Raw genomic sequence first — 26,196 nt, 5'->3', positions numbered from 1 at the left:
GAAATGACAAGATGGCAGCATAATTCTCATTATTTATTCTTTGTACTGTAATGCCGACAGACTCGTCATCAGCATCAAACCTGGGACCTCTGAAGCTTGGTGTACAAGCCTCTACTGTACAAGCTAAAAGCCACATGACTCTTAGCCAAGGCGGTAGCAGACTCATCAATCTCTAGCTGGGAGCGGGACAGAGCACCACACCAGCCAGATAGCACATAGAACTCACCATCACATCAGGGCTCCATGGGTCTATTGTGCTAGCAGGCTCTGTACAAACGTAAGAAATGACAGTCCATGCCCCCCAAAAGCTTAAAATCTATTCTAAGAGACAAGAAAATATGTAACTGATAGGGACACAAACACGTGGGCAGAGGAGGGAGGACAAGGAAACAACATATTGTATTAGTACACTGGTAGATCAGCTGTGTGGTCAATTTACATATGTAGTAAGTAAATCAGTATCAACAATCAATTTCTCTCTCTCTCTCTCTCCTGAGTCTTTGAAGGATAAGAGTTGTGGGGGAGGAGCAGGGAAGAGAAAAAGGGAAAAAGTGTTCCTTAAACCTAGGCAGACTCCCAGCAGAAACTATAACTCTGCCCAATGCTGCCTCAATGCTTCTCTGGTCTCCCATGTCATCTGAACAGGGCCGCCCAGAGGATTTAGGGGGCCTGGGGCAAAGCAGTTTTGTGGGACCCTTCCATAAAAAAAAGTTGCAATACTATAGAATACTATATTCTCGTGGGGGCCCCTGCAGCAAATTGCCCCACTTGCCGCCGCCGCCCCCCCCGGCGGCCCTGCATCTGAGCAGTGCCCTCCAAACCCCTGCCTCAACAAAAAAAAGACTGAGAATAGGAAATACAATTTAAATCAAAGTAGCAGACATAAAAAAATCTAACTGATTTTAAAATCATGTGTTTTACTTAGCTAGGAAGGTGTAATTTAACCAAAAGGATGTGATATCCATATATTAAAATGCAAAGTTGTATATCTTTGCCACACCCGGCTACTGCACAAAAACACACAGATGTGTTCTATTCCATACAGTAAAGTGAAGGCTGAAATTTTTCACATATAAGAAGTTACAGAGCCAATTTAATTCTTTTTCAGGGCAAAGTTTTCCAAACTATTTTTATACGGAAAGTGTAAACTGTGACATTTAAGTTACCAAAAAATGTTACATAAAAAGTACTCATTATCATAGAAATACTTGCCAAGTTCATTCACGTTCATCCGTTCCACATTTCAGAGCATTATTGAAATTAGCAAAAAGAGTTCAAAATTTATGCTGACAGAATTTCAGAATTTATTTCAAGAATGTAAGTTTAATTTTGACCTTTACAAACTAGGTGATCAAGATGAAGCAACATGAAGGACCAGAGAAATGGTTTGATTATCCATCTGTGAAGAAGAAAGTTATTCATCCACAGATGGTCTCTCTGCACCTCGTACTAACACATATTCATTATGATTATCTTCTTCATTAAGGAAAGTGGTGTTAGGAGCTTCATTTGGCACTACAGCTTGTAAAGACTCTGCTTCATTTTTGACAGGCAGCTCAGTTTCCCTAGCTTTGAGGATGTCACATTTGCACACTGGGCATGTTCTGTGTTTCAGCAGCCAAGGGTCAATGCACTTCCTATGGAAAATATGGCTGCATCTTAAAATGCGCACTACGTCTTTGGGCATGTATACTTCCAGACACACCACACAGTTCTCTCCATCTGTATCACCTTCCTTGTCACCCTCTTTTAATATGCGAAGCTCAAGTTGACCAATAGCTTTCTTGACATCTGTTAATTGTCGGCATCTCCTGATCTGAGTTCTTGCTATCCTTAGCCTTCCAGCACAGTAAAAGGTAAAATAGGCCACCGTGACCAGTGTGCAGAAGAGAAGGGACCCCCAATAATGATTCATCCAAGAACCATAGTGTTTTCCTACTTCTATTGCTATTATTACTTGGATGCCATTCTGTATCAAGTGTAAAAGGTCCACGCCTTTCAGATTGCCAATCATAATTGCGACAATATCTTCTGAACCCAGGTAAATCATAGGAAATACGCCATTGTCCGTGCCTGCATTGTTATAGATAATCACACCAACTGCTCCCCTCTCTGCTGCCACATTTATTTTCTTTGTGAAGGTACAGTTTCCCCTCATAATGAGGGCTATCCAGGTCTCAGAGTTTACAGGCCTGCTGAAGTTTGTTAAGGGGTTGCAGGCAATTTGGTTCAGTCCTTCTGGTGGCACCACCACTCCAGACACCTTCTTCAATGGGGAGTTTTCTCCAAATACTCCATTGTCAGCCCGCTCCCATACCGTCTCGTTCCCTATTTGAAACGATATGTTCAGATGAGCAACCCAAAAGGCATTGGCTCGGGAGACATGCAGACTCAGCACCAGAAAGACACCAAGACAGAGCAACCAGGGCAATTTGTCCCCTCTTCTCCAAGCACTAGTCCCAAGCAACTTCATTCCTTTCTCAGCCAAACAATTACATAACTAGTAAAACAAAACAAAATGATCATACTTAAGAACAGTTAACTAAAGAGAATAAAACATTAAACGCCTGTAAAAACAGAATAAGTTCCACTGGTCTCCTGCATTCTGACAGCCTGCCAGTGTGTTTCTTACAAACAGAAGAAAAATATAGCTTTAAAAAAAAGTTAAAAGGCTGATTTCAAAATAGTCATAAACAGCTCATTGTTGGGTAATGGGATTGTGACATCACATGCTCATGAGCCTATGTATTAACAAGGACTAACTTATTTGCATACCTGTAATTGTACTTTCTAAAAACACTAAAGTACTCACTTAGTTTTCTCTATATTACTCTATGAAAAACGTACTTTCACAGCCAGCATTCTGTGGTGGAGAACTAAACCCTCTGCTTCAGCACACAAACCAATGTAAGCAGACTTTTGATATCCCCAAAACAACCATACTAAGTGTGAAACAATCTTATTTTTGCTAGTTGGAGTTGGAATTTTTGCCATCTAGATTCATTACATTACAATACAGGGTTATACTTTGTAATCAATATACTATTGTATATGCATACTGTTAATATGCTATTGCCTAGGGCTACCATAGGTCCGGATTTCCCCGGACATGTCCGGCTTTTCGGTCTATAAATAACCGTCTGGGGGGGATTTTTAAAAATCTAAAAATGTCCGGGATTTCCCCCCGGTCGGCTATTTATAGACAGAGAAGTGGCGGCCAAGCGCCGCTGGGCACCCAAAGCCCCTTCCCGGCTCCCCCCATCCCCTACAGCCTTACCACGCTGTCCGGCCCCGCAGCTGTCTTCCCCCTCCTCCACTCCCCTGAATGCTCCGCCCACCTGGTCCTCCCCCTCCCCTGCTTCTCACGAATCGGATCTTCACGGGAAGTCTGAAAAGAAGCAGGGGCAAGCGGGAGGCAGCAGCAGGTAAGCTGGGGCAGGGGGCATGAGGAGAGCTCTGGGGAGGCGCGGCCCAGGCCGAGCGGCTCCCTCCGGCCCGGGCCGAGCGGCGCCCAGCGGCCCCAGCCGCTCTGGCCCCGGCTCCGGCCCCAGGGCGGCGACCCCGGTTCCGGCCGAGCACCCCTGGCCCGGCCCGGGCCCCAGCAGCCCAGCTCCGACCCGGCTCGGGCCCCAGCAGCGCCGGCCCAGCCCCGGCCAAGCGCACGAGCCCAGCACCCCCGGCCCGGGCCCGGCCCGGCTCGGGCCCCAGCAGTGCCGGCCCCGGTTCCGGCCAAGCGCGCCGGCCCAGCCCCGGCCGAGCACCTCTGGCCCAGCCCCAAGCCCCGCAACCCTGGCCAGAGTGCAGCCCGATTCCTGGGCTCTTTAAAGCCGGCCCTGGTCAGGGGACAGGGATGGGGGGTTGGATGGGTCGGGAGTTTGGGGGTTGGGGGCTGTCAGGGGGGCAGGGGTGTGGAGAGGGGTTGGGACAGGCGAGTAGCAGAGGGGTTGGATGGGTCAGGAGTTCTGGGGGGTCCTGTCAGGGGGCGGGGAGCAGTTGGATAGGGCATGGGAGTCCCCGGGGGTCTGTCTGGGGGCGGGGGTGACACTATGGGGTGGGGGTGTGGATAAGGGTCGGGGCAGTCAGGGGACAGGTAGAGTCGTAGGGGGTTCTCAGGAGGGGGCAGTCAGGGGACAAGAAGCAGGGCGGCTTAGATAGGGGGTGGGATCCTAGGGGGCAGTTAGTGGCAGGGGTCCCAGGAGGGGGCAGTCAGGGGACAAGGAGCGGTGGGGGGTTGGGAGTTCTGAGGGGGGCAATTGGGGGATGGGAAGTGGGAGGGAGTGGATGGGGGCGGGGCAGGGGCGGGGCTAGAACAGGGCTCCTCCCCCCCAGTGTCCTCTTTTTTGCTTGTGGAAATATGGTAACCCTACTATTGCCCTTTTTAAACTGACAAAATAAAACTCTTACAACCTTGAGCACTGATGTACCAAAAAGAAAGGTTTAAAGCTGTTTTTCATCTTGTACTTTTTCCTTCCAAAATCTTCAATGAGCAAGTTTCACAGTAAACTACACCCCCTGCGTGCAGCTCCAGTCCTCCAGCCCCCAGTGCTCCAGCCGGCGGGCAGCGCATGGCCCCAGCCTCCCCAGCCCTGGCGCGCAGAAGGGAGGGTGGCCACAGCTCCCCCAGCCCTGAAGCACCAGGAAGGCAGGTGGCTGCAGCCTCCCCAGCTGGAGCACTGGGGGATGGAGGACTGGAGCTGCACACACAGGGTGGGGCCACGCCTGGCTGTTTAGGGAGGCATAGCCTCCCCCAGCCTATGCGACCTGCTGCCCATTGGTGTGAGCGAGAAATCTCCATTTTGGCAAAGGACCTCACAATCCCGTCCTCACAAACTTCTGTCTCCTGAACCTTATTCAGAGATTATTTTCAAAGAAAAAGAGTACTACAAGAAAAAGGAAGAGACCTCCCTCTTAGGCATGTGTTTACGTAGTTACTTAAGAGGTCTGTGAGTTGCACTACCATCCTCTCATGTCAGGAACGTGCTTAATTGGTAAAATGATATTTAGTGTAAGTATTCTGACAAGGCCTACTTTGGTTCTCAGCCTTACTTTGATTCATACTGTTAGCCATGCCTAGGATTACAGCAAGATCTACAGTTGTAGGCCACTAACTAGATTCTAACAGTGAAATAGAAGTATATTTCCCTAGTTGGAGGTGGGTATCAACTTAATCCAGTAACAGGAACAAGGTGAGCTTTTCTTGAAATGAGACAGACCTATGTTTATGCAATGGGTTTATACAGCTCTTAGTTGAGATAAAAAATTGTATGTGGGCTAAATAAAAAAGATCTAGTACATTACTACAGGTCCTTTAAAATTCAACTAAAAATGTATCTACTTTAACTGAAATACATTTCCAATAGGGACCTCCAATGTAGACCAAGAGGAGACTAAAATTTATCTGAGCATTTGAAATGTAAATGTTCTTTTAATAACTGCAGGATGGTGGAGAAGAACAAAAGTGTATCTGTGTTATGAGAGTTCAGCTTAATATTTTGCAATCACAAGTGTTTTTCTCCTGTGTAATAAATTGCTTAGAATATTTTTTTTTAAATAGCAAAACTAACAATGTTTCATAATGACCCAACCCTACAAACACTATTATTCAAGTGATTTCAAAGGCCCTACTCAAGAGAGTTAAGGGCTTCTTACCCCAGTAAGGGTTTTCAGGACTGGATCCGTAATGCTACAGAAAAGATGATACCTTTTTAATTTTAGAGAGGTTAAATTAATAAATCAGCATTTCTACAACTTGCACACTTCATTCACAATTTTGTTAATTGTGCATAGACCCAAAATTAAGTGAAGAAAATTAAACTATGGCTGGCAGATTTCTAAACAGAAAAAACTGTGTGGTTAAATAAAATCCCAACTTTTCTGAACAAACATGAGTTTTAAATCCTCTCCTTCAAAAGTTGCATTGTAAAGGTTATGAAAGATAACCAAAGTCACAGAAATGGATCATAATTCTCTAAAGAAGCATGTTTTTAGTCCACAAATTTATCTGGCCTCTTACTAAGAGCATATTTAAAATGGCTATTGTATTCTCATCAAGAATAGCAGTGCTATGAGTCTTTCAAAATTAGAGATTTTAAAGGCTTAATTCATTTCCTTCAATTCACTTTTAAGATATCACAGTTCCACTCTGGGCATGTTTTATGCTTTGACAGCCAGAATTCAAAGCATCTCTTGTGGAGTAACTGCTTACAGGTTAAACTATGAACTCTCTCTCTGGGCTTGTGTGCTTCTAAGCATAGAACACAGCTCTCTCCCTCTGTATCAACGTCCATGTTTCCCTTTTTAAAATCTGTGCAACTGAAGATGTCCCTTAGCTATGTGACTGAAAAAAGTACACACAAAAAATACTTAATCCAGAAGTGCTTTGTTCCCACTTCTCAGTTACCTGGATACCCTTGTGAATCAAGTATAACATTTGTTTTCCTTTCAGTCATCAGATTGCCAATCATGATTGCAACAATATCTTCTGCACTCTGATGAGACATATTAAACACTCTGTTGCTTATGCCTGAATTATTGTAGGTGGCACCATTCTCCACAGTCACCTTTGTCTTTAACAGCACAAACTTCCCACACAAGGAAGGCTAACTGGGAGCCAGAATTTACTAGCTTTCTAAAATCCATCCAGCAGCTGCACGTCTTGGCATTTTTTCCTTCTGGTGGTACCCAGCATTCCAGTCACTTTTTCCAAAGGGGAGTTCTCTGCAAACAAAGCTTGTTGTAAAATCTGACAGTCCAATTCCCCTCCAGAAATGTTATGTTCATGCAGGCAACAGAAGTTCTAGTGGCTTGAGGACCAAGCTGGCTAAACAGCAGGAAAAATCATTTAATGCCAGCCAGGATGATGCATTCTCTCTTCCCCAAATACCACCCACAAGCAGCTTCATTCCTTCCTCTACCAAGTAACTACAGAATTGACCAAATAAAAAATAGAAAATAAAAAACAAACAAAAATCAGTCTTGCATATCAGGGAGAAAAGAGCTGATAAAAATAAAGGAAAGAGGCCACAGGAAGCCAGTGAGAATAGTGTCTCTACATTTAGATATTTTGTGAGGTTCCAGTTCTTAAAGAGAAAAAGAAACAAGAAAAATTGAGATCAGCATAATTTTTTTTTTAAATCTGAAAAGTTTAATATTTGGAGGTAGGATTGTGACATCTCAGACTACAATGCCAAACAGTGGGCTAATTCATTGCATATTCCAATCCTATTGGCTAATAGTATAGAAATATTTTATGGCTTTTAACACAATAAAAGAAGTCTGATTTCATAGCTACACAGTCCACAAATAATTACAATTTAGCCATGAAAAGAAAGGCTACTTAAAAGTAACTAAAGATCTGAGTAACTTGGCAGTACACATCCATGCATTTCTATCTAACAATTGCCTCTTGCTATCAGAGTTGTATTATCTATGCAGGTACTTACAAAGGTTCAAATTTGGGGTGAAAGATTTGGCTATATAAAGCAAATCTAGAGAGCTAGAAGCACTGCAGTGTTGCCAGATCCAAAAGACTTGAATACTAAAAGCACCTAGCCCAATTTGGAGCACCTAGCAGTAGTTATTTTCTGTCCTATTTTAATGAGGTTACTCACCCTGTGCAGTACCTGAGGTTCTTCAAGATGGTTGTTCCTGTGGGTGCTCCACTTTAGCTGTCTTGGCGCCCAGCGCTTATAATCGGAGATTTGTAGTAGCAGGTGCTCCAAGCGGCTACCTAGCATACACAGCCAACCTGCTCCCAGTTCCTTCTCTATCCAAGAGGATCAGCATGGAACTCCAAAGTAGAGGGGATGGGGGGCAGTGGAGCACCCACAGGGACAACCGTCTCGAAGAACCTCAGTTACTGCACAGGGTGAGTAACCTCTTCTTCTTCGAGTGTCCCTGTGGGTGCTCCACTTTAGGTGACTATGGAGCAGTACCCCACAATGGAGGGTGGGCTTAGGAGTTGGCTTATTGACGGTGGTTAGCCCTGAGAGTCCAAACTGTACGTCTGCAGCTGATTGCTGCTCAAGAGAGTAGTGCTTAGTAAAAGTGGGGGCAGAGGCCCAGGTAGATGCTTTGCTAATGTCCGCGATGGAGATGTCATTGAGAAATGCTACTGATGTTGGTAATGCTCTAGTGGAGTGTGTGCAAACTCCTGGTGGAGGAAGGAGGTTGTTCTGCTGGTAACAAATGGATACAGCCCAAGATCCATTTAGATCATCTCTAAACAGAGACAGTCTGACCCTTCGATCACTCTATTATGGAGAGAAAGAGACGAGACAATTTTCTAAATGTTTTTGTTCTTTCTAGGTAAAAGGCTAGTGCTCTGCTAATGTCAAGTGTGTGAAGAGAAGCCTCCCTGTTGCTGGCATGTGGTTTTGGGGAAAAAACACAGGTAAGCATATTGGTTGATTTAGATGAAAGGGCGAGGCTTCCCTGGGTATGAATTTGGGGTGCGGTCATATGACCACTTTGTCTTTTATAGAATGTGGTATAAGGTGAGTGTGCCATTAAGGCACCTAGCTCTCCTACCCTTCTCGCCGATGTGATGGCAATCAGGAAGGCCACTTTCATAGAAAGATGTAGCAATGAACAAGTTGCAAAGGGTTCAAATGGTTTCTCCATGAGGCTACGAAGGACGAGATTAAGATTCCACATGGGTGTAGGGTTTTTTAGCGTTGGGTAGGTATTCATCATGCCTTTTAGAAAACGTTTAGTCGTTGGATGAGCAAAGATAGTGGCTCCATCCACGTTATCATGGAACAAGGTGATTGCAGTGAAGTGTACTCTAATGGAGCTGCTGGATAGCCCCGATTTTTTAAGACCCAGTATATATTCGAGGACCTTGGAGAAATATGGTTAGTCTTGCACCAGGTGCGAAATCGTGTCTTCTGTGTATACATTTTTCGTGTGCTTAGTCTGCAGCTGTTCAAGAGTATGTCTTTAAGTTCGTCGGAATTGTCTGTATCAATACCTGTTAGCCACGGAGAAACCAGGCCTTGAGATGGAGAAGAGCTAGGTTGGGGTGATTGCAGGGTTGAAAGTAACTTAAAGGACTTACCGGTACGCCGGAGTCCTGAGCAGGGCATGGCTTCAACCAGAAGAGGCATGGCCTCAACAGGAAGAGGAGGGACCTTTCAAGATTTAAAGGCCCTGGGGCTCCAGCTGTGGCTGGGAACCCCAGGGCCTTTAAATCACCCCAGAGCTACCAGCTGCAGAGGTAACTGGGAGCCCTGGGGCTCAGGGGCGAATTAAAGGTCCCGGGACTCCAGGCGGCAGGGCTCCGGCTAGGGCTCGGGTAGCGACGGCAGGGCTCTGGAGGTGATTTAAAGGCCTGGGGCTCCCCGCAGGGGCCAGAGCTCCGGGACCTTTAAATCCCTGCCCGAGCCCGGCTGCCGGAGCTCCGTGGGTGATTTAAAGGGCTCGGGGGCTCCCTGCAGTGGCTGGAGCCCTAGGCCCTTAAAATCACCGCCGGAGAAGCTGGTCCAGTCCGGCTCTTGCCGGTACGCCATACCAGACCGTACCGGCTTACTTTCACCTCTGGGTGATTAACACGTCCTGAGTCCTGTGTCAGGAAGTGAGGTATTAAAGGGAGGGTTTGAGGTGGTTTCACTGCCCTTTGTCTCAGGAATGGGAACCATGTTTGTCTGGGCCATGTAGGGGCAATGAAAATGACCCTGGACTTGTCTTGCCTGATCTTGTGAATAACCCGACTCAGAAGTGGAATTTGAGTGAACACATACATTAGCAGCGCCTGCCATTTCATGAGGAGGGCGTCGCCCAGGGAGTGGCATTGCAGTCCCGCTTGGGAGCGGTATTGAGGGCACTTTGCGTTGTGAGCTGTGGCAAATAGGCCTATAGCGGGGAACTCCCGTAAGTTGAAAATGGTGGTGAGGGTTGTATAGTCTATCTCCCACTCATGGGTTTGTGAGAAGTCTCTGCTCAGTTGGTCCACCATTGTGTTCTGGTGTCCCGGCAGGTAGGATGCCGAGATGTCTACACTGTGGGAAATGCACCAGTTCCAGAGTTGTATTGCCTCCATGCACAGAGGGTATGATCGGGCTCCCCCTTGGCAGTTTATTTAGAACATGCATACTGTGTTGTCGGTAAGGACTTTGATAGTAGTGTTGTGGATTAGAGGAAGGAAGTGCTGGCATGTGTTTCTGAGTGCTCTTAGTTCTAGTATGTTTATATGCAAGATGGCTTCCGCGGCCTACCAATGACCCTGGATTGCGTTGTTCTCCAGGTGAGCTTCCCATCCCATGAGAGAGGCATCCTTGGTGATCGTTATTGTAGAAGCTTTTGGTAGGAATGGGACACCTGAGCAGATGTTTTGTGGGTTGTCCACTACTCAAGGGAATCCTTTACCTTGTAGGGCATGGTGAGCCACCTGCTGAGGGAGTGCTTGTGTGGTATATAGCAAGTGCGAAGCCAGGTTTGTAGGCATCTCATAGGTAGTCTGGCATGTTTGATGATGAAAGTCGTAGCGGCCATGTGCCCCAAAAGTTGTAGGCACATCCTGGCAGATGTTTGTGGGCTGAGCGTGACTGTAGTAATCAGAGTGGTTACGTTGAGGAAGCGTTGTTGAGGTAACCTCGTTGCTGCTGTGAGACAGTCAAGATAGGCCCCTATAAATTCCAAGTGTTGGACAGGGACGAAAGTGGACTTCTGAAGATTTGAGTCCGAAGTTCATAAAGAGGGCCATTGTGGTCTGTGTGTCCTCTCGTGCTGCCTGCTGAGTTGGTGCTCGTAATAGGCAGTCATCTAGGTATGGAAAAATCATGACCCCTAGTCTGTGAAGGTGAGCTGCAGCAACAGCAAGGATCATGGAAAAGACCCTTGGGGCGGTTGACAGTCCGAAGGGTAACGCTTTGCATCGGTAATGTTGATGTCCTAGGGTGAACCGCAAGAATTTTCTGTGCGCTGGGTGAATGGTGACATGAAAGTAAGCATCTTGTAGGTTGAGGGACGAGAGCCAATCTCCTTTCTCTAATGCCAGAATTATCGTTGATAGGGTCAGCATTCTGAATCGCTGTGTTCTCACAAACTTGTTGAGTTTACGTAAATCCAGAATGGGTCTCCATCCGCCATTCTTTTTCTGAGTGAGGAAATAATGGGAATAAAATCCTCTTCCCCTGCGTTGAAGTGGCATTGGTTCCACGGTCCCTAATTGCAGGAGATGGTTTATTTCCTGTTGTAATAGGGGCTCGTGAGAGGGGTTTCTGAAGAGGGATGGGGAAGGGGGGTGGGTAGGTTGGATAGAAATAAATGGGATGGAGTAACCCTGCTAGATAATTTCCAGGACCCATCTGTCTGTAGTGATCTTGTTCCAGACTAGGTAATACGGAGACAGGCAGCCCCCGAATGGTGTTAAGGTGGGGTTGAGTTCCAAAGTGAGAGAGTATAGAGGTTTGTGCCCTTGACCAGACCTTCAAAATGATTGCCTGGAGGTAGAAGGCTAGGACGTGGAAGGCTGGTCTTGACTCTGTCTTCGTTCCATCTACCTCTGTTTGCAGCATTGTGTATAGTGTCTTTGGGGCTGGGAGTATGTTGCAGCCCGGAATTTTTGGTTGTAAAACCTGCCTTGCTTTTTCTTGATTCCAGGGACATAGATGCCCAGAGTCATTAAGGTGGCCCAGGAGTCCTTTAAAGTACGTAAGGACGCATCTGTGGATTCTGCAAACAGTTTCTGAGCCTCAAAGGGCAGGTCTTCCATAGTAACCTGCAGTTCCCTCAGGAATCCAGATAGATGTAGCCATGATGCCCGACGCATGACAATGGAAGTCGCGATGGAGTGTGCTGCTGTGTCCACGGAATTGAGAGAGGTTTGGAGGGCCGTCTTTGCAATGAGAGAGCCTTCAGAGACTTATGCGCTTCTCTCGTTCTCTAGGAGATGTTCATTAAAAGATGACATTATAGAAAATAGGTTGTGTGTATATCTTGTGAGCAATGCAGAGTAATTTGTGATACAGAATTGCCGAGTGGCAGAAGAATAGACTCTTTGTGCCCAAAGAGTCTAGCCTCTTCCAGTCCTTGTCATAAGAGGTGGATCTGGACTGTTGCCGTTTGCCCCTCTGATTTACTGTCTCCATGAACAGTGAATCAGGAGTGGGGTAAGTAAACAGAAAGTCAGCCCCTTTTGCCGGCACGTAATATTTTTTGTCTGACCTTTTGCAGGAAGGAGGGGCCATGGCTGGCGTCTGCCAGATGATTTTGGCAGGGTCCATTATGGCAGCGTTAATCGGCAGTGCTATTTTTGCTGATGGGGATGCCTGGAGAATGTCAGTGAGCTTATGTTGGGTCTCAGGGAGATGTCAGGCAAGGAGATGTCGAGGGATTCCGCCACCCTCTTGAAAAGGACCTGAAAGGATTTGAAGTCATCCCCCAATGTGGGGGGTGGTGGCATGATCGTTTCATCTGGAGACGAAGATGAGATATGCACAGGTGGCAAGGTGTCTCCTTCAGGTCCGCCCTGCTGCTCTTCAGTCTCCTCATCCTGGGTCTCTGAAGGTGCTGGTCCATTGGTGAGGGAGGGCAGGGTGTTCTGGAGACCGGTGGGTTAGGCGATCTAATGTTCTGGGTCCTATAAATGGCGCCTGGGTCCCAATATGGCCAGTTGGGTGGGAGAGCTATAGGAGGTGGCAGCCAGGATTGGGGCTGGGCTACCAAGCTCGTGTGTCTACCAGTGGCTGGTGATGTGAAGGTCCAGCTTTAGGAGAGGAGTGGCGAGGGGTATACAGTCCCAGGTCATCCTCTTCATCATCATCATCATCATCATCACTGGAGAGAGGTGGCGCCGAAGCCCCTGGGGTGATGGTCTAGCTTGGTCCGGGCCTCACTGGGTACCATCGGTACCGAATAGTGGGGTTCCTGGTGTAGAAGAAACTGCCAGGTATGCCTGTCTAGTGAAAAGTTGCAGTATCGGGAAGCTCGGTGCTGGGAATGGCACTACAGTCTGAAAGGAGAGGGTCAGAACTGTCAGTCCGAGGTCTTACTTAGCTGTGTACGTGCAGCAGGTGGCGCCATTACAGTGGTCAGTGCCAGGACGTTCTTCGGCAAGGTTGGTACCGAGCTAAGGAGCTTTGCTTTAGATCGCACACCTTACTGAGAGCCTGTGTAGCAGGGTGGTTACCCCACTCCTGGGATAAAAGGAGTGAGAGCAGCTGAGGGAGGCTGGCTGAGTAGCTGGCCATAGGTGTGGGCAGCTCAATCAGGGCACAGCTGGCCCTGATAAGAGGGCTGAGAGTCAGGAGCCGGGTCAGCCTCACTCTAGCTTGGAGTGGGAAGGACCTGGCTGCCTGGGAGAGACAGGATACCTTCGACAGAGCAGTGCTGGGGAAGTGACAGGCTGAGCTGGGGAGCTCAGGCCTGGCTACCTCCCAGGCAGAGGGCCTGGCAGGAAAGCCTAAGGAGGTACTGAGACTGCAGGGATACAGCTGGGGCTAGAAAAGGCAGCAGGTCAAACCCCCTTGCCAATGATGAGTGGCCATTACAGACTGCCGTTTGCCCCAGAGATGACGACGACTGGCAGTAGCCACTGAGGCAAGGTGGGCATAGGGGGAGGGGGAAACCCAGAGCTTGGGGACCTGAAGTACTATGGTGGGGACTGACAAGGAAGCAGGTAGGGAGATACCGGGTAGCAGGAGGCACTCCAAAGCTGGACTGAGCTAATTCCCAGACTGACCAGCAGGAGGTGCCATAGCCTTCCCGTACCCGGTCCTTGGCTCCTCGGGAAGTCTGGGTACCAGACGTTCACTGTGACTCTTGGTCTGAGGCTCTCGGTGTCGTCGGTACCAGGGCTGATTTTTTGCCAGGAGACTGTTTCTTTTTAGGCGGGTCTCACTCTGGCGGGGACTGAGACTGGTGTTTGGTCGCCTTTTTAGGGACAGGGTCCTTGGAAACGGTTTTGGTAGTTGTTCCCTTGCCTCAGGCTGCTGCTGGCGACCATTGGCCAGAAGGTATCCTGGAATCTGGGTCGGAGGCTGGCCTGAGGGATTTCTCCATCATGAGTAATATTGGAGGTCCCTGGCCTTTAGTGTCCTGGAAGACAGTTTTTTTAACAATAAGGAGCCTTTTGAGGAATATGGGTCTCTCCGAGACAGCGGACGCACTGAGCATGGCTATCTGAAACAGGTATGGATAGCCTACAGGTCAGGCAGCGTTTAAATCCAGGGGAACCAGGCATGCCTGAGGAAGGTCCAGCTCTGGAGAGAAATGGGGCAGCCCGTGTTTAAGCAGTCATTGCTGGCGGAGGCCCACTTGGGGCGGGAGGGGAAAAACTACCCTAATTTTTTTTTTTTTTTTTTAAGTATGGAAGAAATTAAAAGTAATGATAACCAAAGTTAACTAGAAGAGAGGATAAAAGAAAAAGGAAGGAATATAAACTTTCTACGAAGTTGAAGGGGAGCTGCTGTTGCTCCGACTCAAGCCAAGGGCAGTAGAGAAGGAACTGGGGGTCGATTGGCTGCTCATGCTAGGTAGCCGCTTGGAGTGGCACAAGACGGCTGCTGCGCATGCGCAGCCAACCAGGGCACTGCTACTACAAATCTCCAATTATAAGCACAGGGCACCAAGACATCTAATGTGGAGCAACCACAGGGACACTCCTCGAAGAAGAACTTTGCTGTTACCCTGGAACTCCACTGGTATCAGAGGAAATACAGATACAAATCCTTTGGTAAAGTCTAGTAAGAAGACAGTCAAGGAATAGGGTTGCCAGGTGTCTGGTTTTCGACCGGAATACCCGGTGGAAAAGGGACCCTGGCGGCTCTGGTCAGCACTGCTAACTGGGCTGATTGGCGGGGCTGGCAGGCTCCCTATCTGGCTCCGCGCAGCTCCCCAGAAGTAGCGACAAGTCCCTTGGCTCCTAGGCAGAGGCCAGGGGGGCTCCGCACAATGCCCCTGACCCGAGCGCCAGCTCCGCAGCTCCCATTGGCTGGGAAACGCGGTCAATGGGAGCTGCGGAGGCAGCGCCTGCAAGCAGAGGCAGCATGCAGAGCCATCTGGCCATGCCTCTGCCTAGGAGCTGAGGGACATGTCGCCGCTCGGAGCCTGCATCCCTCACCCCCTCCCACACACCAACCCCCTGCCCCAGCCCTGAGTCCCCTCCCACACCCAAACTCCCTCCCAGAGCCCGCACCCCAACCTCCTGCCCCAGCCCAGAACCCCCTCCCGCACCCTGAACCCCTCATTTCTGCCCTCACCCCGGAGCCTGCAGCTCCAGCCCAGAGCCCGTACCCCCTTCCATATCCCAATCCCCTGCCTCAGCCCAGAGCCGACTCCCATATTCCGAACCCCTCGGCTCCATTCCACAGCCCAGAACCCTCTCCTATACCCCAAAACCCACATGCCTGGCCTACCCCAGAGCCTGCACCCCAACCCTCTGCCCCAGCTGTATTCCCTGTAAGCTGTGCACTTGGCCATGCAGAAGAAATTTAAGTGCTGCCCAGCTGATTAGCTGAGTATGCAGCCAGCAGTATGTGTTCAGGTGCCTTTCCCCCCTCGTTGCAATGTCCTGCAGCTGCTCCTGGGACCCTCCTGATGGCTGTGCAGAGAAGGGGGTGGGGGAGGGAGGAGGGTGCTGATGTCAGGGTGTCCCCCTCCCACCACCCCTGTACCCCATCTCCACAGAGCAGAGCAGAGGGGACACTGCCTGTCTCAGGAGGACTCAGAGCTGCTGTGGTCTGAGGTCTGAATGGTGAGTGGCTGAGTGCCTTTCTTAAAGAGACGGTGCACTGTTTCTGAGATTTCCCCAGCAGCCAGCTCACACAGTCTCTCTCCCCCTGCCCATATACCTCATCTCTGCAAAGCAGGGGAGGGGAGACAACAGGGCTCAGGACTGGGGAGCAGGAGAGCTTTCAGTGAGTGTCTGAAAGAGACAGCGCACAGCTTTCTCCAGCAGCCAGCATACACACAGTCTCTGTGTGCCTCTCTCTCTCTCACATGCGCGCACACACACACACAGAGGCAGTCTCTTTCACACTCACCTCCCAACACATACTTGTATTATTGTTGTCGGTACTTCTTGATACTTCCTGCAATGCATATATATTCTCTGTAATTTTATTCTTTCAAAGTGTGTTATTTTAATGTTTTGACAGGTCTATGCATTTCATAATTTTTTATTTCTCTTACACTTAAATTTAATTCTTTGAGTAGTGAGTTCTAAAATGCCTAACCTGTCATGGCTGGAGTAATTATCCCCATGGTAACTTTTAAAAATATACCTCTACCCTGCTATAATGCTGTTCTCGGGAGCCAAACAATCTTACCACGTTATAGGTGAAACCATGTTATATCGAACTTGCTTTGATCCACCGGAGTGCGCAGCCCCACCCCTCTGGAGCACTGCTTTACTGCATTATATCCGAATTCGTGTTATATCGAGTCGCGTTATATCGGGGTATTATCTATAGGTTTTTTGTTTCTACTGGTGGCGCACATAGGCACATACCTTGGTGCACATGACAAAATTTATTCCGCACGTGGATGGAAAAAATTAGAGGGAACATGCCCCAACCTGGTGAAAATGAGCAAGGGTTGAGGAGAGTGAGAGACAGAGAAAGGATGGATTGAGTGAGTGGGGGGGTGGGGCCTCAGAAAAGGGGTAGGGCAAGGCCTAGGGCCAGGGGCAGGGCAAAGGTGTTCAGTTTTGTGCGATTAGAAAGTTGGCAATCCTATCAAGGAACCAAAACGACTTCCACCTCCGGAGCAAAACTGTAGAAATGCTTGTTGCCCTCCAATTAGATACAATTGCATCTATTTGGGAAAAGGAACATTTGCAAAAGTGTGCTTGGACACAGGACATTCCCTTAGCTAGAGAGAGAGAGAGAAAAAGCTCTGAATGCCAGATAAACTGCTCTTAAGTAGCCTTAAGTTTCTACTGCTGACCACAAGCTGTGGATCTCTCTGCATTCCTCACCATGCTTTGAAGGCACAGAACATCAGGGAATGAAGTGGGGACACCCTCCACTGTGTGATTTGGTTTAAATGATTTCCATTCGTTTTTGCACAGCTCCCACATTCCCTCAGGGAAACTAACATGCTACACCCTGATTTCTCTACTCTGTCTCCGGAAGATCTGGAAATCTATTACTTAACTCAAGAGCGCTTAGCAACACTGAAGGCAAAGAACTCAACAGGAAAGCTATTGGGTTCTACCACTGGCAAGGGAATGACAAGTGAACATCTCTCCTCTGTGGGACCAGCCCTCCTCTATGTTTAGGCAAAAATCCCTCCCCATCAGTCTTCAGCTTTGTGATGGTCTCTTCAATTCCTCTGTGTGCTACTCTGACTTTTAAAGTCTGCCTGCCAACTTCCTTTAACAGTGCTGTCTCAGGGCTGGTCTACACCGGGGAGGATCGATCCAAGATACGCAACTTCAGCTACGTGAATAGTGTAGCTGAAGTCGAAGTATCTTAGATCGATTTACCTTGAGTCCTCACGGCGCGGGATCGACGGCCGCAGCTCCCCCATCGACTCCACTACCGCCGCTCGCTCCGGTGGAGTTCCGGAGTAGACAGGGAGCGCATTTGGGGATCGATATATCGCGTGTGATATATATCGCGTGCGATAAATCGATCGCTACCCGCCAATACGGCGGATAGTCTGGACGTACCCTCAGACTGACTAAAAGACAGAGCCAGGAAGTGAACTGAGATAGAGCTGGGGGAGAAGGCAACAGGGAGGTCAAAGGACCTTGAAAGGGCCATGGAAAATATTACCTTTCCCCTACCCCCTCCAACCATACAAGGAAATTGGATGTAAAAGGAAGCAAATAAATAACGGAAGATGCACCAAAGGGTACAGAAAGAGATAATGGGGAAAGCAGGTCTGCAAAGAGACATGGGAAAAATGGGGGTCCAGATTAGTATGAGAGGGGGAAAGAGGGCAAGATGAGGGATTCACACATTGAGTGAAGGGGTCCCAATAAAATTAAAAGGGAAGGGGGGAAATAAAAATGAGACAGACCAAAAAAGGAAGAAAAAGGAGAAGGAATTTGAAAAAGAGAGAAAAACTTCAAAAGGAAAAGAGAATCACAAGACAAAGATATCTAGAGAGAGACCAGGAGAAAGCAATTAGAGAAAAATAAATATGAGAAAATAAGAAGAAACAGGAAATCAAGGAGTGCTTTTTTGAGTGCACTGGCAGTTTGCTGTTAGTTTTACATACGCTACTCCCCAGATTGAACATTCCTGTTGCTGCTGACAAGACATATGGTTTTCCATTCTAATTTTGTAATACTTGTTCTTAATGTAATTTATGAAAAGAGGTGACAGTTTATGAGATCTGAATAAAATAATGTGGAACATTCCACAGAAAGGATATTCAGAGGAATGTTATTCTGGCTTTCTGATCTACCCCCACCAGTGTTATGGCTGGTATTTGAAACAAGAATAAGATGAGGGAGCTCTAGTACAGTGGTTTTCAAACTTTTTCTGGGGACCCAGTTGAAGAAAATTGTTGATGCCCGTAACCCAACAGAGCTGGGGATGAGGGGTTTGGGGTGTGGAAGGGGCTCAGGGCTGGGGCACAGGGGTGAGGGCTGCGGGGTGGGGCTGGGAATGAGGGGTTCAGAGTGTGGGAGGGGGCTCTTGGCTGGGGCAGGGGGTTGGGGTGTGGGAGGGGGTCAGGGCTGTGGGTGCAGGCTCTGGGGTGGGGCTGGGCATGAGGGGCTTGGGGTGCCGGAGGGGCTCCGGGCTGGGGCAGGGAGGTGAGATGCGGGAGAGGGGTCAGGGCTATGGGTGTAGGCTCTGGGATAGGGCCGGGGATGAGGGGTTTGGGGTGCAGGAAGGGTTTCCGGGTTTGGAGGGAGCTCAGGGCTGGGGAAGAGGATTGGGACGCAGGGTTACTTCCAGCGGCTCCCAGTCAGTGGTGCAGCTGGGGTGCAGAGGCAGGCTTCCCGCCTGTCCTGGCACTGCGGACCACGCCCCAAAAGTGTCCAGCAGCAGGTCCAGCTCCTAGGTGGAGGCATGAAAGCGGCTCTTGCCCACAGGCACCGGCCAATGGGAGTGTGGAGTTGGTGCTCGGGGTGGGGGCAGTGTGTGGAGCCCCTTGGCCCCCTGCCTAGAAGCCAGACCCGCTGCTGCCTGCTTCCAGGGCGCAGCGCGGTGTCGGAACAGGTAGGCACTAGCCTGCCTTAGCCAGGCAGTACCACTGACAGGACTTTTAATGTCCCAGGTGGCGGCGCTGACCAGAACCGCTAGGGTCCCTGGGTGCTGAGCAAGGTGACCTAGTGCCTTATATGCCTCAACCCAGTATTGGGTCGCGACCCAAACTTTGAAAAACACTGCTCTAGTATGGCCTAAAGGATAGAGCACCAGACTAAGGCTCAGAAGCCTGGGGTTCTATTCCCAGCTCTTTGATCGGTCTCCTGGATGACCATAGGCAAGTCATTTCACCTCCCTGTGCCTCAGTTTCCCCATCTGTAAAATGGGTAATGCAACTGACCTCCCTTTGTAAAGTACTTTGAAATCTACTGAATAAAACAGAGCTGGAGAGCTATGAAAATTAAGAAGCACATGTGTTTATTACTGCCCCAGGTCACTGCCTCTCTGCTGGTGCCCACAGCTTTCCCAAGTTGACAAGAATCAGGTCTATTTCCAAGTTATTCAGTGATCTAAAAATCAGCAATAAAGATTACCAGAATCTTATTAAATGCTATATGTCCATACTTGTGAAAGTGATGAGCAGCAAACGCACTGAAACTGTATCTGGAAGATTCAGGAAGAATCCATTACACCCAGACACTACAAAAGGCAATTTTTTCCAATCACAGATAATTGGAAAGGTTTTTTTAAAACAAAAATTATTTGTTTAAAACCAATAGGGAGGATTTCCATTCCACTTGCAGGGGAGTTTCTTAATTGCCATATGATTCTTTGTTAAAAATTAGTGTTTTATACTCTGATCTCCCAGGATAGGCCATCCCCTGGATGTGGGACCCAAATTTTACAGTTGTTTACCGAACAAAACCACAGTTAAGTTTGTGGTAGGAGAAAAGAGTATTCCTCTTCATTAAATGTTTCCCTAGAGTGACTTCTAATTTTTGCTCCACTTGAGTGTAAAATGGAAACCATGCAAGTCTCAGCATATTTGTCATTGGTGTCATACAGGGTTAATTTTGCTTGAAATATAAAGATCCTTTCGCTGCAAGTATTTTTTTTCGTTGTCATTAAAGTTCTCTTGCAGTAGCTATTTTCCCCCAATGCGGGTTAGTAGCAATTAGTCTGAAAAAAACACCCTATTGTATCTCTATTTTGAAATCAAACATATTTGGATGTTTCAGGACCAAAAGAGGTCTACATTTTCAAAACATTATTTATTCAGAGAATTTTTGCACATGTAAATTATATAGCCTGTGTATATGAGAGCTCAAAAAACATGCAGGCAAAGAGAAACAGAGTGAAGCCCCATTAAAAATTTAATCCATAATATCTCTCCTCATACCAGTAAAAAAGGTTCAGTAAATCCCTTAAACATTAATACATGTTCTAAGTTATGCTGTGTTTCTGCTGCACAACTCTCATTAGACTTAACGAAAGCTGTGTAGGTAAAAACCTCGACCCAGTACTTTGAAAATATATGTTGTTTATTAGGGAGGGAGTGGAGAGAAAAAGGTGTGTCTTTTTCCCCCAGTTAATTTAGTATCCCTGGAAAGTGCCAAATTAAGCGCCTTGGAGACTTAATTCCATTATTTACGTTAGCATGAGCCCCAGTGTAATCTTCCCCACACTGCCCTACCAATATACCTTCAACCTTAGTAATTCCTTTGGAGAAGAGGAGAAATTTCTTATTTTTTGTTAAAAATGAGTTTGTAGAACTCTCTCATGCTTATGAAGAAAGCTGTAAAGTTTAATAGCAGTATCATAGAAGCATCTGGAAATTCTGTTAAGGTTGTTTGTGAGTACAAGTGCTCTGTAATAGTCTCAATTATGCACTGCAGCCTAAAGCAAACAGCACTGTTGTTTATAGCAAAAAGGAATCCAAAGAGCGTATAAAGGGTGCTTTAACATTTCTCCACACAAAGCAGTATGCACTTACGGTAAGTATTTGGGTGTAAATGGTAGTATGTGCATATGTGAGCCCACACTGTGGTTGCTTCCTTCCATTCTCCACAGCCCAATGAAGGGCATAAACCTCCTGAGACAGAAGTAGTATTATAGGCCCACTACTCACATTTTCCTGACAAACACTGGAAACAGAGAGGATGAAATCCCAGTTTGCCATTGACTTTAATGGGGCTATACACGTCATCCACCTAAACACTTAAAACAACGGAAATGCATTCCTTGCCACCTTCATACTGCCTACAACACTGTCAACAGCACACTCCAATAAGGCTTTCATCTCCAATAGATGCCCAAAAGCAACACATATACTGGGTTTATCAAACCTGAACTCCAATGCAAAATATTAACAGTGATCTCATATGCTTTCGTATCAATTATATCAACAGATCAGCACATCTGACTGTCACACATTCAATATATATAGGAAGTTATTTTGCCTTAACATTATGGAGGTCACTTAAGATTTTGTATTAAAGCACAATTCTGATATAGTTGGGGTACGTATTACTCTTAGGTTTCTGTTGGAGATGAAAGTGAAAGCCTTCTTGAGCACTGGAGTGGCCATAACTTTTGCACCACAACAGATTTGTTTAACAAATTAGAATTCGGCATGCTTGCTGTAGAAAATATATTTCTGTTAAGGCTAAAAAGTTACAAAATACTCTAGGGACAAACAATACCAATGCATAACTGATATTCTAGGAAGCAACACGTGAAGAGCACCAATATAGCCAAAGGACAGATCCTGGTGTGTTTCAGATTACTTGCAAAAGGGATACAAAGAATAGTGACAATCCAATGAAAAAAATTTCCTGAAAGGTCAAAAATTATTATTCTTTCTGCATCAGTTTTTTTTTATTATTATTATTAATTTTTTAATCCAACCAACATTAACAATTCCAACAGTACTCCAAAGTTCATATTCTGTGGTTTGCTTTTGCCGCTTCAATAAGTGCTAGAAACTTCAGAGAATATACAGAAGAACATGGTCCTTGTCTCAGAGACTTTACAGTCTTATGAATGATTTGCTCATGGACATACCAGAAGTAATTGGCAGACTCTGGATTAGAACTCACACCCTGAAATCCACTACTAGACTATGCTGACTCTCACTTTTCACTGTAATATATTATCACCTCTACCATGATCGTCAGGATGGAGGTGAGGGGGGAAAGAGGAGAGAGAGAGGGAATGCATTTGGGTTGGGGGAGGCCAGAACAGTCAAAGATAAAAGGATACTTCCCCTTCCTGACCAAAGATTTTTTTTTTATTCCAAGAAACACGATCATGGTGTTTTTTGGTTTGGGGTTCTTTTTAGGAGGAAGGGTTGGATGGGGGTGTTTGTGGGAGAGAGGAAGAAAGATCCACAGAGGAAGGCCAAGGATAGAAGATTCCCCATGCCAAGGAAAAAAGAAATTAATTACTTTCCTACCCACCATTAGGGTTACCATATGTCCGTTTTTTCCCGGACATGTCCGGCTTTTTGGTAATCAAACCCCCGTCCCGGGGGAATTTCCAAAAAGCCAAACATGTCCAGGAAAAATACTCCCAGCTTTGCCGGCATCCCTGGCTTACCTTAGAGCGGGCTCCGGCGACTGCTGCTGCTCTGACTCCTCAGCTCTGTAAGAGCCAAGCTGCCAAGCGCTACCAGCTTCGGGCAGCCCCCATACCTCCGGACCCTGCGCCCCTGGCCGGGCAGTTCCCCTCCCGGGCTCCGGTGGCTGCTGCTGTTCCCTGACTCCTCAGCTCTGTAAGAGCTGAGCTGCCCCGAGCGCTACCGGCTTCACAGTTTGCTGGGCAGCCCCCGACCTCCAGACCCTGCGTTCCCGGCCGGGTGCTTCCCCTCCCGGGCTCCGGCTGAGCTGGGGAAGCGCCTGGCCGGGGCACAGTGGGTCTGGAGGTCTGTGGGCTGCCCGGCAAACCGTGAAGCCGGCAGCGCTCGGGCAGCTGTTTCGCATGGCTGGGAGGGAGGAGGGGGAATGTGGGGTGCTCAGGGTAGGGGGCGGAGACTTTGGGGTGGGGGCGGAGTTGGGGCGGGGAAGGGGCAGAATTGGGACGGCGACTTTGGGGAAGGGGCGGAGTTGGGGCGGGGCCAGGGCAAGGAAGGGGCGGGGCCCGGGGCCCACGGAGTGTCCTCTTTTTTAAAACCTTAAGTATGATAATCCTACCCACCATTCCCCGCTGCTGGTCTGAGGGACAGCGTCTAGGTGACACATGAAGACCACACTTCCAGCCAAGGAGGGGAATTTGTAGCCGATGAGGACCAAAGTCGGAGGTGATGGAGGACAGGAGAGCAGTAAAATGGTTGTGGAAGGGGAAAATAGACTAAGTGGGTAGGGAAATAGGGAAGGGGAAATGGGGAAAGGCTGACAAAGAAAAGAGACACAAAGAAGATAAACACAAACATAAAAGTCAAATAAGGAAAGAGTGTTTTAATTATTATCGTCTATCTGCACACACCCTTTTTAGAAGAAAACTACCATTTAAAAAGGAAAATAGTCTCTAAAATGGTAAAACTGAAGATCTAGCAAGCTGATCTGAGTTTATAAACAATAACATATCATTAGAAAGTTTGATTAGTACTATTTGTCTAGTGCCAACAGTGTGCTTGGTGCTGTAGAAAATACAGATACACCTCTACCCCGATATAACGCTGTCCTTGGGAGCCAAAAAATCTTACCACGTTATAGGTGAAATCCCGTTATATCAAACTTGCTTTGATCCACCGGAGTGCGCAACCCCCCTGGAGCAATGCTTTACTGCGTTATATTCAAATTCATGTTATATCGGGTCGTGTTATATCAGGGTAGAGGCGTACACAAACAGTCCCCACCTCAAAGAGCTTAAAATCTAAAAGACACACAGACTGCACTGGGAAATACAGGAGGAAGGAACAAGTAGTCTTGAATCAATAGTGACTTAGTCAAGATTACATAAAAAAATGAAAATATGTCCCTGCCCTTTTTTTCCTGGGCTGGGCTGCCACCCCCTCCTTGAACCCCATCTCCTTCCTACTAGGGCAGTCTATTAATCACAGTTAATATATGCAATTAACGCAAAACAAGTTAATTATATTAAAATAGTCACAATCACAGTTTTAATCACTTTAAATAATAATAGAAAACCAATTTAAATTATAAATATTTTTGTTTGTCTACATCTTCAAATATACTGATTTCATTTACAACAGAATACAAAGTGTACAGTGCTCACTTTATATTACATATATTTGCGCTGTAAAAATGATAAAAGAAATAATATTTTTTCAATTTGCCTCATACAAATACTGTAGTGCAATTTCTATTGTGACAGTGCAACTTACAAATGTCGATTTTTTTTTTTTAAACTTAACTGCACTCAAAAACAAAACAATGTAAAATTTTACAGCCTACAAGTTCACTCAGTCCTATTTCTTGTTCGGTCAATCGCTAAGACAAACATTTACGGTAGATAATACTGCCCATGTCTTTTTTACAAGGTCACCTGAAAGTGAGAACAGCAGTTCGCATGGCACTATTGTAGTCAGTGTTGCAAGGTATTTACGTGCCAGATATGCTACACATTTGTATGTCCCTTCATGCTTTGATTTGTAGGCTCTAAAGTGTGATTAAAACTGCAATTAATCGTGACTATTTGTAATTAATCATGAGTTTAAAAAAATGTTTTAAATCGTTTTACAGTCCTACTTCCTACAGCTAATTTTCACTATAGAAAGCATGGATAAGGTTATTCCAACATAACTTCCTCAAAATGTGAACTTTTTATCATAAACAAACACAACCCTTATCTCCCCCAGTTCTAAAAAGTAATCTTCACGTGTGAAAAAGCAACACCACATTTTCCTTGATTGATTTTTCACAAGGGTGATCAATTCAAAATGATGGTGGAAAAGTTATAATATACATAATATGTTCAAAATGCATTCTGAATCTTAAATCTTTCTTCAGATTTAATAACCCATCTGCACTTCAGACAGCAATGCTTCAATGGGAAGATTAATGAACATTTGGACTGCAGTTTAATCCCTCTAGAGTTTAGTATGCAAAGTGCAAACTTTTATAAATTAGACTATTTTTCTGCATTCCAATTATGTGTCAAGGTTCATATAGCTTTAATAGTAATTTTGAGACTTCTTAGTCATAGTTCGCTCTCCCTTTAGAGCTGTTAAATTTTTAGAAAACATTAAAAATTCACTGAACTACAGTAACTTCTAGACCTTTGAAAATTACTTTTTAATGCATCACTCCAAAACAAATATATTTCTGCAATTATATTTTCCTGCCATTATATTTTCTCCCATAAATTTAACTGCACCAAGACAGTGGCAAACATACAAATGGCATGGATGAGAACTTTAATGCAGACTTCCCTATAGCTAAGCTATACAGTAACAGTTTTGATCCATCATGTCATGAAAGTTTGAAGCATGCCTACCAATAAAACTAATTTTTCAGTCCTTTCCTGTTGTACATTCAAGCAGATTTTGAAATAAAAAGGGTCTGGAAGTGGAACAATATGAAGGCAGGCTGAGATAAGGAGGTAGCTGAAGGCAGTGGGTGCAATGCAGCTTTTGCAAAGTGTCTGTAGAGAAAGGGCCTTTTAACAGATCCAAGCCAATGCCCCAGACCTGTTTTCCTTTCCTCTGCCAGCAAGAACTGCAAATTCTGCTTCCCCATTTCTCTTACCAAATGGGTCACTCAACTCTCAACAGCAAAAGATGTCCTTGCTAGGACAGCCTGGGGAACCTGCTGTGGACTAGGGGAGCAATTGCCAACAGAAGAAAGGAGGTGGTTCCTAGGGTTACCATATTTTAATAAAACAGAAGGAGGACACTCCACAGGGCCCTGACCCCGCCCCAGCCCCGCCCCTTCCCCGCCCCAACTCTGCCCCTTCCCCAAAGTCCCGCCCCAACTCCTCCCTCTCCCCTGAACGCTCCGCCCCCCTGCTCCTCCCCCTTCCCTGCTTCCCACGAATTCAAATGTTCGCGGGAAGCCTGAAACAGGCAGCAGGTAAGCTGGGGCGGTGGTGGAGAGGGGGGGAAGGGAGGGGCACGAGGAGGCGCGGCCCACTCTGGCTCCCCCTCCCCCCCCCCGGCTGAGCGGCTCCCTCCGGCGGCCGGCACCAGCCA

General features: G+C 47.0%; 2 protein-coding genes across 5 annotated transcripts in view; both read right to left on the bottom strand.

Moving 5' to 3' along the window:
* Positions 1-26,196, bottom strand: part of CADPS2 (calcium dependent secretion activator 2) — a 576,541-nt gene that overhangs the window by 401,824 nt on the left and 148,521 nt on the right. The window lies entirely within an intron of this gene.
* Positions 1,415-2,473, bottom strand: LOC128834468 (RING finger protein 148-like). Its single transcript, XM_054023244.1, has one exon. The coding sequence runs from the start codon at positions 2,471-2,473 to the stop codon at positions 1,415-1,417; it is 1,059 nt and encodes a 352-aa protein (XP_053879219.1).

This window comes from Malaclemys terrapin, chromosome 1, assembly GCF_027887155.1.
Source record: "Malaclemys terrapin pileata isolate rMalTer1 chromosome 1, rMalTer1.hap1, whole genome shotgun sequence".
Taxonomy (NCBI): Eukaryota; Metazoa; Chordata; order Testudines; family Emydidae; genus Malaclemys; species Malaclemys terrapin.
The sequence above is the reverse complement of the archived record's forward strand: the minus strand, read 5'-3'. Positions and strand labels throughout refer to the sequence as shown.

Coding starts and splice junctions, on each gene's coding strand:
- LOC128834468 (XM_054023244.1), bottom strand. CDS start 2,473: ATGAAGTTGCTTGGGACTAGTGCTTGGAGAAGAGGGGACAAATTGCCC.